At 40.1% G+C, this 12,046-nt stretch overlaps 1 protein-coding gene across 6 annotated transcripts in view; it reads left to right on the top strand.

The window, feature by feature from the left end:
* RFX4 (regulatory factor X4) overlaps positions 1–9,127 on the top strand; it is an 80,588-nt gene extending 71,461 nt beyond the window's left edge. For all 6 annotated transcript variants that reach the window (XM_015864007.2, XM_032445122.1, XM_015863999.2 and 3 more), the window contains one exon: positions 7,563–9,127. In XM_015864007.2, coding sequence (XP_015719493.1) covers positions 7,563–7,835 — 273 coding nt within the window. In that variant the 3' untranslated portion in view covers positions 7,836–9,127. The remainder of the gene's footprint in view (positions 1–7,562) is intronic.
* Positions 9,128–12,046: the final 2,919 nt, after the last annotated feature.

Below are 12,046 nucleotides of genomic sequence, written 5' to 3'. Positions count from 1 at the left end.
TGCTCATTCTTTGTTGAAAGTTATAAACTGAAAAAAAACTTTAAAAGAATCTTAAACAATCTTACATTTAAAAACAAAACAAAACAAAACAAAAAAACTAAACGAGCTTCTGTGAAATGCTTTCCCTGACAATGAATGCTTTCTTAGTTACTTTTAACCAGAAGTATATAAATGAAAAGTGCTGTTGCCCAAAAAGCCTAAAAGGGTGTTATGGAACTATATTTCTTCTAGAGCACTTCCTAAGTAGAACCTGGAATTGCAGTAGGACTCTTGAATTTGCAAAATCAAAATACAGGGATCCAAATTTGCAGTGAATATGTAAACAGCTGCTGCTGTATTCAAAACCCAAGGAGATGAAACGTGTATTTGCTGTGGTAATACAATCAGCCAAGAAGTGAAGGCATTGACGATCTCTCTTCAAAAGTATTCTTTGTTATAATTTACGTTCAGTTCGAATATAGAACTCTGTCTCACCTTTAGCTCTTTAAGATAGTGTCAACAGATTAATTCCCAAGAAGAAATCTGTGTGGGGGTAAGTTCTCCTCTGCAAACATGGAATCAGACAGAGCCCTTGTCCTAGAGAAGGCTCAGAGTTGAAACAGACAAGATGTAAAAGAGGTGGCTTTTAGTTTACAGCTATAAATTACTGCTTTGGTTTGGAAGAACACCATGTCTTTCCAACCTCTTTCTGTGGAAGAGAGCAATGTAATCTGAGTTTTATCAGGCCACTTATTTTAGGGCTATTTTCCAGCCCAAAGCAATATTCATAAAGAAAGAGTTGTGTCTGACTTTTTTGTTTGTTCCTTTAATGTAACTTTAAGATGGATCACTTCACATATAAAATTTACAGACAACCACCAAAACAAATGGAATTAGAGCAAACAAGATGGAGGGAATAGCTTTCTTTTGATGGAAGTGGGGAGTACTGAACTTTGGGGAAGGGAGAAGGGTGTGAAGTGACCCATTAAAATGGAATTGCCAACATGTAGCATATTGATCTTCACACACAGAGTTATATGATAGTTTCATTGTGTAAATTTTGGGTACCCACTATGGTTTTGTCAGTGGAATCTACTTACAGTGGGGCTGTGGAAGGGAAGAAGTCAGACAGCTGTAGATCTTGTACTACATACAGTACTCTTGGAGAGCATAGGCGGTGGTCCCAAGACAAGCTTATCCTACCTGAAAAGCATGTTGTCCATGTAAGTGAGAGACTCCTGGATAATCTGAATCCACTAGTATTGAAGGATATGAAACAATGGTATTTGATAAAGCTGATACAGCTGAGGCACTGTGCATCACCCCCTCCCATAACTGACTGGTGAAAGCTCATGAGGATATCGTTATCTCTCACCTCTGAAGCAATCCTGGAACTTACCTTGGCTCACAGAGCAGTGTAATGTGTACTTAAGACAAATGCTGGTTTTATTAAATAGCTCTCAGACAGATCAGTAACTTCTCAAAGGGAAGTAAATGTTCTGATGCAGTAATGTTCTGCAGCTACTAACCCAGCAGGAACCTAAAAATGGCTCTTTCTGGCGATGCAGGCTGACTAATTCCCACTGCTGGCTAAGAGTCTTTTTGTTGACAGGGACAGTCTGTTCAAACCTTGGTCTTAATCTGAGTATTTTTTTTTCTTTCATCAGCATCTGTGATTAGTTCTCAGAACAGTTGTTTCCTTGTAACTCCAGGCCCGACTGCTCATTTCTTGACTTGGCTTACTGGCCAAGAGCCAGGCAAACAAATAGAAAAGTGGTCTACGGATTGATTTGGTACTACCTAGTTCTCTAAGCAACAGTGCTGAAGTGAATACAATCACATTACGTAAACTCCATCATTATTTAGGAATCTGTGTAATGTGTGTACATAAACAGAACTACTGACTTGATGTTTCATTTAGTTCACTTGCCACGAGTTTTAGGTGAACAGATGCCAGCGTAGAAAAATAGACGAGTTTGTCTAAAAGCCCCTGAGTGTTCCTATCAACCTCTGTCAAGTGTAGCAGAGAGGTACCCGTTTCAGAGGTAACCCCTTCACAATGCCACCATCTAATCCGCCTCCACAATCTGCATTTGGATGGCTTTTGTCTGCAGATTTCACCCTGACTGAACAGGATTTGATCCTTTCAAGCTATCCATAAATATTGCAATTCATACAATTCCACCTCTTCCTTAGACATAATTTAATTAGCACGGCAGTCATTTTTTCTTTGTAAACCACAAGGATAACACTCATAGTAGGAAGAGTAATGAATGAGAGAAATCTGCATCAGGTTGTTTTTATTCTTTAATATACCTGGTAACAGGTAAAGATGCCTGTCATATGAATGTGTATCAATGTAAATGCAGTGCAGTATACAGCAAAAAATATGGTATCTATGTCAGTACCTTAATGCATGGCTACAGTGAATCATATTGTAGGTCCATTTTTCCAGGTCCTATATCCTGCTATGGCCAGAAGCAAATGTGTGGAGGAAAATTATTAGTGAAAGGATAGCTAGAGTGGTCATTTTACCAGCATAGCCATGCTGTGCTTGGTAAGAGCTGACTTAGGGATGTCCTGAGTAGGAAGCAGCAGCTGGACTGTTGTATTTTCAAGCAAATTATTCTACATTAAACTCTTGGAGTTTCTTTTTGTACTCAGAGACTCCTAACATGAAGCCTGTATTCTGTTTTAATTTTTAACCTGCTCTCTCAGAATTGCATTGGATTGCCTATATTTTGGGGAATGATGAGACATAGGCAATATTCATTCTCTCTTTGTTTACTCTTACCATTGGACATGTTATAGATCTCCATCATTCCTCCTACTTCCTTCCTCCACCTCTTTTCCAGACTTATCATCTGCATAGATTCTCCCATGGTGGATGCTCTGCATGTGGGAATTATACAAGGACGGCACGTGGATGGGGAAAAGGGAAAAGCTTTACCCAGCACATAAACAGTATAAGTTTATGACTATACCAATGCAATCAGAACAATGAACCCTCCCCCACTAAACCATTCTGTCATCCAATACCGAGTAATGACAGAAAGACAAAAAATCCGACCCATGCAACACAGATTATTGTTCCTAACTGTCTGGTTTCACAACAGTCTTGAGATTATTAAAATGAAGTTGAAGTAATTATGTATTGAATACAACAGGGAACATGTCTAATTTTTAAATGCTAACAAATGAGGTTTTCATGAGGCTCCAAATGCCACTCCCAAAAGCACCGAGGTCATTTGGAGTGTCTTGAAAACGTCACCCAACCTATCTGACACTGTGAGATTTACTAAGCTTCATTTTGTGGAGCAAAGGCTCAAATACCAGGTTGTAAAGATCAAACTGATCAACAGTTCCAGTGCTGCTATTTTTGATCATATCTTCATGAAGTTAATTTACAACCAGCCCTTCACTATAGCTATCATTCCTGGTATGAGTTATTTGCAGATCTTCAAGTAGTGGCTGACACAGAATACTAACGTACAGCATTCTACAAAAACGTGAGCGAATGCACTGTAAAGTCAGAGCCACATTCATAAGGAAAATATTTTGCTGTTTGGACAGAGGCACCTTGCACCTCCATGCATAATCAGTAAGCTGAGGATACAAATAAGGAGATCATTCTCCATCCCCACACATTAGGAATTCAATCTTCACTTCTTGGTAGGACATATTTAATGTAGTATTTTCTAAAATAATAATAAAAGACATTGAATTAATTTTTTCATTCTTGGGCAAGGCCTTAACAATAATCGTCTTAAAGCGTCCCAGACTTAAAGAGCTTCTTGTCTAGGTCTGAGGCAGCAGTTGCAGCAAGTGTGAGTTAACCCAGAAAATGGTAATTTCCTGTCAAGAGCCCTCCAACAAATGTCGCTTTTATATCTGGCAAAGATCACTAGGCCCCAGTGTTTTGAGTTCAGCATGCTTAAGCACTCTTCATTAAACCGGATATAGAGTGTGAAAGGTGATTCAGGCAGCATGGGCAGGCATCCGCCCAGATGGCGATGCTTTGGATACTCCAACAAGGCTGAATAGATGCTTCATTGGGTGAGTTAATAGTCAGGCAGGGGCCAATGAGTACTTTAAAAATATTGTCTTTCAATAGTCTCTTCACTGTAAGGAAAAAGAAGCCACTGAGTCATTTGTGATTAGCTGACCTACCATTACAAAACTTTCCATCTTGCATTCAGTCATAACAGAATTTATTGTAAAATACTTGATATTTAGAGTCCACGTTATTTTCGAGCAATTATTCCTTTTACATTCATGACACATTCATAAACACAGCTGCATCGGGTGAGCCCGATGAGGGGGAAAAGCAGAGCACTGTATCCTGTCCCCTTATGCACAGCCATTAGCTCTGCCTTCTAGAAGCCTCAGCATGGTCTCTTGACTGCAAATAGGAAGGGGATTATCTTTCCTTTCAGTGCATCCCGAAGTTCATTCTGGGAGCCAGTGTTTCAATCCCAAAACAGCACAGTTTTTGTGCGTCCAAACTACCTAGAAGACATGAAGTTGCTTCCCCACATAAAGTCATGTACAGCTAGGAGATCCAGGGCATCCTCACCATTCATTTCATTTGTTTTGCAGATATATTGAAGTTTCACAGTCTACAAAATATAAGCAAATACAAGCCCTAGTAAATTTAAGCAGTAAATGTAAACTCCAGCTGAAGCTGGGGCATGTTTAAGGGGGTATGAAAGCAAGTAATTCCTCTATTCTGAAAGCCATGACTTCAGTGGAAAATTGCACCAAGTCAGAAGAGCAAAGCATTCTGTTATGGTTAACAGAGCAAATCAGTCATTGCATTGGGAAGAGATGAGAGAATCATTGATGTACTATGGAATAAGTATAGATTAGTCTCTTTCTAAATATACTACTTAATACCAAAATTTCACAGTGAGTTGAGGTATAGATCAATGGGTAAGAAAAGCAAAAATAGAGACAATTATTTACAAGTAAAACACTACTGAAGCCAAAGCATTTTCTAGCTTGGCCCACACCTTGCCCCTCCACAGATGACATTCAGAAAAGAATAAATGTATTGCTTTGCATGGTGTGTTTTGTTGTGTTGGGCTTCCCCCTCCCCCCCTCCTCCCCGGTAATAGATCCTGGTCTTGGCTCCTACCATCTACCATCTCAAAACATTCTGTACACAGTTGAACATTTCCCAGCATATGAGATCTGCCAGGAAAGCAGCATATGGAGTCAACAGCTACGAAAAAGGGACTTTTATTTAATGCAGATCAAGCTAATACACCAGTATAACCCAGTAACTAATGGGCTACAGGAGGAAGAAAAGAGCCATCTTCTAAGGATCACTCATCTGTAGTACTAAATATTTAGGTTTCACAAATAGAGGTTTGATAAACTCTCCTGGTGGCTGCAGACAGAACACAGATGACTCACTGCTATTAGATGCTTGACTTTTTGACAGCTAAAGTTGGGTGAGACAAATTGGACTCTGAAACTATAGCAGATTACATGGCAACTTGTTCTCTCTGAATTTGTTATGGCAGAAGCTTTGCTCACAGAATCACAGAATGACCTGGGTTGGAAAGGACCTCAAGGATCATGAAGTTCCAGCCCCCCTGCCTGGCAGGGCCACCAACTGAAAAGTCTTTCAGTGGGGTGAAGGTGGAAATTTGTACAGACAAGTGGACAGTGTTGCCAATACAGCTTACTCTGATAGCTGTATTAGCAGATCTAGTTGTAGTTCTGACATTCCAGTATGGCGCTGCCATTTACTAGCCTTTTTCAGCATCTGATTGCATAGGTGATGTGCTGCATATGCTAAATAATGCAGCATACCACTTTGATCTCTTCCCTCTCATCTGCTAACTGGTCTGTCTCTGCAGGGCACAGTGGAATATGCCAAATCACAAACTGCAGTATATTGGCCAAAAATAGTCTTCTCTTTCTCCTAATTAGGAGTGGCCAGCATGTGGCTTTTGAGCTGTTCAAATATATTTGCCAAGGCAGGGCTGCGTTCTTGGCTGTGGGCTGAAGAGAGTCAGAAGAAACTCCTCATGGAGACATTGCTGTAATTGCCCTGGGGACCCACATGTGCAGCTGATTAATGCCACCCGCATCCGGCAGTGGAGTAATGTAATGAGACCCCTTGGGAATCACTGCCGTCTCCCTCTGTTGAACAACTCCAGCAGCTCTTCCTACAGCCAACCAAAATATGGTGAAGTAGTTTTACAGTTCCAAGCTGTATGAAGCTTTAGCATGTATTTTGCAAGTTTTCTAAGAGTCAGATGCAGGAGAGGTGGCAGTCCTACTCTGGTGACAGTGTAATAAGGAAATGTCACAGTTTCAAACAATCCAATACGATGAAACTTAAAATCACAACAATTTTTGTGTGATAGGTTCAGCCCTGTATATATGAATCCGTTTACCCCAGTTCTGCTGTGCTCACTGTATCCATCTGGGGTATCTAGAAACCATCTTGCCTAGTAGGTGTAAAAGGTAGAAGATCTGAGGATACACAGCTGGGCAAGGGGAACAGGAATCCTCACCATCTCTGCAATAATTTGGGGGCAAAGCAGGGAAAGCTATATTTTAAGCTGAGCACACAGATAATCCACTCTTTTAAGACAGGCAATAAATATATACATGTAAAGCAAACACTTAAAAGCACGGTTTTCTTCCTCTTGGTTGGGCAGCCTGTAACTACAAGGAGCAAATGCTGTTCTCTGTTTTCTTGCTTATCCTTACCCTCAGCACACCTCCTTCGTGAGAGGCATTTGTCAAACTTCCTTGGTTTCTAGTTTCCAACTGTTGCTGTGAACAGCTGGGGAATAGAGGGATTCTTCTTCTGCATGTCTCTTCCTGTAAATTCTCCAATTAGCTGCACGTTCTGAGGCCAGACCATAGTATTCTTCTCCAGAAATTGGCAGGGTGGCTTGTGAACATTTAAAAGGGAAGGCTCCTTTCCAGTAATAAAGATACTTTTGCTCTCCTCCCTCAAAAGCTATTTGAATGACCAGGATTTGGAACAATTATTGCAGGTGTTTATTATTATTATTATTATTATTATTATTATTATTATTATTATCATTATCATTATCATTATTGTTTAGTTTTGTTTTGTTTTTATTGAATAGCAGCTTTCTCAGTTGAGAGAAAAATATCAGACAAATCCGATTTATTTTTCTGCTGCTAGATATAGCTGCCAGTAGCTAGCTCTTCAATATTTAAATCAAAGAATCATTGTACGGTTTGGGTTGGAAGAGACCTTTAAGATCCTGTAGTTCTAACCCCCCTGCTATAGGCAGGGACACCTCCCTCTAGACAAGGTTGCTCAAAGCCCCATCCAGCCTGGCCTTGAATGCCACCAGGGAGGGGGAAATGTTGTGACTCATTTGCAAGGAACCCTCTCATAATTGACTTCAGGTACTTGTTATATGATATTCTACCTTCAGTATCATAAAGGTTTTGGAGAGCTGCTCAATTATACAATTTTGTTTACGCTAAGCAAGGATATGTGATACCACCAGCCCTTACCACCAGCCATTATTTTAAAATCAAGTATATGGGAAATAATTCTTCATTTTTCTCCTTTGTTGTAGTACCCTTTCAACAGCCCAACATCAAGAATGGAGCCCTGTTTGATGAGCAGTACTCCAAGGCTGCATCCCACACCCGTGACTCCTCGTTGGCCGGAGGTGCCGGCTGCGAACTCCTGCTACACGAGCCCATCCATGCACTCCACAAGATACGGCAATTCTAGTGACATGTACACCCCTTTGACCACACGCAGAAATTCTGAATATGAGCACATGCAACACTTTCCCGGCTTTGCCTACATCAATGGGGAAGCCACCACAGGTTGGGCTAAATGAAAATGACTGGTATCAGTGAAGCCCGTATACTTAAGAAGAGTTACACAAACTTGATCTTATGTGGAACTTTACTTGGACATTCCTGAAGGGAGGTGAAGATGGAAAAGATCCTGGGAAGATAAATGTAGTTCGTAACGTGGGCAGATTGCAGAGCATTATGGCTGATTGTTCCTGTAGCCGAAAAACATTTCTGTGCTATTCTAGACATCTTTTTAGGCCAATCTGTGCCTTTTCTAATTCCAGCATGTGGGCCAACCCTGTGTGATGTCAGTGTCAGTGAGCCATTCCCCCCTCCCCTCCTCTCCCCTGCTTATTGACAAACATTAATGAGCCTTACAAACAAAGTACTGGAATGGAATCTATTTATGATTTGTGTTAAAGGTAGGAAATTCACTCTCAGCAGAACTCTGACATCTGTTCTTCTTTTAAGCTTTCAGTGTATTTCTTAAAAACCATTCTGCCAAGTCATCGTTTGTTCGCATCACTTCTTCTACCTGGCTCCTTAAAAGACGTGTGTTGTGTAGATTGCAGTTTACACCTAACTTTGTATATTGATGCACCTTTCTGTTGATCCAGTAACTTTACAAAAGAGAAAACACATGTAGCATCGAATTATACACTGCCTTAATTTGACTATTATTGTATATGTATTTGTGTTAACTTTGCACAATCTGGAAAAAAAAAAAATAATCTAACTTCTCTGGTCAGTAATGACAACGTTAAGAATGGACTTGGGAACTGGGAAGATATTGGATTCACAGCCACATATGTTAAATGTGACGATATGAAGCAATTATGTAAAAAAAAAAAGACAATGCAAACATGAATATTCTTTCAGTTACCCATTGGCAGATATGACAATATTCCCTTGATTCCTTCATGTGGTGAGAACTTTTACAAAAGTAAAATTCAAAGCTGTGCCTTTGAACTTATTCTGTACTGTGTATGTGTGGAAAAAATGTATTGTATTTTGGGGAGAACTTTTCTTAGACATTTTCTGTCGGATTTGTAGCTATTTGTGAGTTTTTGTTAGATTTTATTAACATAGCTTTTTCTTCTGTATTATAAAATGCACCAAGCAACTGTGGTGGACTTATTACCCTATGGGTAAGAAATAAATAAATGGAGGTATGACATCAGACATTTTAGCAATTGTTTTGTAAATAAAATCTTGGATAGCACTCGGTCTGATAATAACCACATTTATGCCTGCAATGGACATAAGTGTTTGTACAGTTGTGCAAGGTATATGAAGGATTTTCATGCTCAAATAAAGTTCTTGAAATCGAGTAGATACCATTTAAATTTACTTACATACAGAAGCTGCAAACCTTCCAAAAATTCTACAAGTGACATTGTATTTTTTTATGCAGCAAATGACTTGTGAACATGTATAACCAACAGCAAGTGAGCAGTCATCCACCTGTGCTCCCAGCTACAGGCCAGTCCACTCCGTTTGCCAGCTGATGACTTTATGTTGTTTGGTTTGTGTCCTGCTACTGTTGCTCACCTAAGCCTGGATATCTACCCAGGCAGGTAAGATATGCTATTTTATTTTCTTTACTGTAACTTATAACAAACACATTGCCACTGGAATACTGGAAATGGGAAATTCTGTCTTGCTTAGATGAGCAAGTAAAGTGGCAAGATGCTCAGATATCATGCATTCAACCAGTAAGTAAGCTAGTGAGCATTTGGGCTGGAAAGTAACCATGGGAATGAATTGGAAAACTTCAAGAACTGAGGCACAGTGGGTGTTCCAGGCCACGTTTAGCAACTGTCCAGGCTCTTAAACATTCAGTCAGGGTCCTGGTAGGGTTGTCAGAAACATAGCAGGAGCCTATGTCCACCTTTCTATACACAATGAAAATCTCATTTCCTAAGTGTCACAGACCTTCGAAAGTTTTCCTTGTGTAACCTGGTGTTATTATCTAATATTAATTCACTCTTCACTTTCATTAAGTGAGGGCAGGACAGGGGAGATTGTGTCTAGGATAACTCATCTGTTTAATCTCATTCAAGCAACCTTCAGGCAAAACTGTCCACACGTGAAAAAGGTAAGTCTTGTGGGGAAGATTTAATAGCCTGTCTTTAGCAAATAGAGTTTTATTGTGCTTGAGACTGAAGTCCTACTTTGCACTTTTTTTTCTCTACAAAGTTCATCATCACCATCTGTGTCAGCAGTTCTGCAAGGGAAAGTGGGCCCCCTTCTTGACCACTGCACTTCAAAGCCCATGATATTAATATAAACCACCACAGCTTTCAGGTCACAGGGGTATATACCAGGCTGTGAAGTGTGGTGGATCAAGAGAGGATGATAACCTCTGAGTAGAATGGTTGGTAATTGGTAGGAATCTCCTAAATCATCCTACTACAAATTGCCAAACATCCTGAGTTGGAGTCTGGAGGCTGTTAATTAATCCTTTCCCTTGACCATGTTAACTAAAACAGATGTTTCTTGCCTAGCCAAATATTTATGTGTAGAGGGAGTAAACATGCAAGGTACAATTTTTTTCTTTAGTTTTCATACCACATGCCAAAATATTCAAACTTATTATCTTTTCTCCTCTGCCTTCTTGCTTTCTGTTTCTATTTTTCTCCTTTTCTTTTTCCTTCCCTTCCCTCCCCCTTCCCTCCTCTCTTCCTTTCTTTCTTCCTTTTCCTTCCTATTTCTCATTTTCTTTCTCTTTTTTTCTTTTTCTTTTCTTCTTCTCTTTGCTAGATTTCTCTCTTTTCTCACATTTTCTAATGTGCTCATGCATTATTTTATTTGTTCATAGTCTAAAATATATAAGAATATATATGCAATAAATACAAGACGTATTATAGCATAACTAACACATGTAAGAAATCTGTATATTTATATAGCTATATACACACAAACATGTATGTATGCGTATAAAAATCCACTACAATTCTTCAAGATTTTTCATTACCAGATAGAAAAAAGACTCAGCGGGGGATGCGCAGTGAGAACTCCATTCACAGGCATGAATCCTGTTTTTGTCAGGCTACCTCTTGCTGCTCAGGTCACTACCCTTTGACAAAAATGGCCTCTGACCTCCCCAGCCTCACAATTCTGTTGTGACTGACCCTGAAACCCATGAAATTCAGGGGCAGACATTGCTTTGGAAGGTTTAGATAAAGCTGACTAACATGGGAAGGGCTCACGGTATGCACTCATGTGAAAAGGTCTGGCAGTTCTTTGGTAGAGGATGCAATTTATTCTGTCCCCCGCTTTCACTGAAATCCTAATCCTTCATATGCTGCCTAAAGTGGAAACCAAAATGCAGCAATGATGAATAACAATGTGCCTTTAAAAGTTCAGTAACAGTTTTTTAGCCTTTATTTTTTAGTTTTGGGTATCTTTTTTTTAATAAGTAAAAAGGTTCCAATTGACCTTGTACAAATAAAATGAATATTTTACTATGCTGTGAAGTAAATCTAAGCAGGTTCATGCTTTGTAACAAAACAGTAAATCTACAAGCAAAGGATTATTTTGACTAAGTTTCTTCCAGAAGCTGCATTAATATACACATGGTCTTGCTTCCAAAATAAATGGGTGCACACTTCAAATTGCATTTTGCTACTCCTTGCAGCCTAAAGACTATGTTCTGTTTTTGCATCACCCACTGCAGAAAGAAGCCCTAACCAGAATATTGAGATGCTAGTACAGCTCTGCATATTAAACATGTACAGGTGTACAGTTCTATTATTGTGGGGTTTTGTTGTTAACTTCAGTATGTTACTTTCAGCTCTCCAAACAGTGGAAAACAGGGCATTTTGAGAGTGGCAGTAAGCCTCATCTTCTTTACTGTAGCTTAAACCTGGAGTCTTGTAGCGCTCTGTTGAGATGTAGCATGTGGTGTTGGCCCACTCTAGCCTCCCAGATCTCAAGAGCAAAACCTAACAGTGGCGAGACACTGGGATATCCACCCCACACCTTCTGCTTTCTCACACCTACATGAGCACCTTATAGTGAGCTATTAAACCCCTATGAAGGGACAGGCAGGTAGGGACACATAGGCCTTGTAGTGTGTGGGCCTACAAACCCCATCCATGTATAATCCATGTATAGCTCCACCACCCATCTCGCTAGGCGCCGTCGGGGCTGCCCTCTGTGGACTACAATGCCCATCATGCCGCGCGGCACAAAGTCCCGCGCGCACGACAGCGCCGCCTCGCTTAGCATGCCGGGAGGCGTAGTCCCC

The sequence above is a fragment of the Coturnix japonica genome, chromosome 1 (assembly GCF_001577835.2).
Source record: "Coturnix japonica isolate 7356 chromosome 1, Coturnix japonica 2.1, whole genome shotgun sequence".
NCBI lineage: Eukaryota > Metazoa > Chordata > Aves > Galliformes > Phasianidae > Coturnix > Coturnix japonica.
Note: the sequence above shows the minus strand (reverse complement) of the source record. Positions and strands in the feature narration are given on the sequence as shown.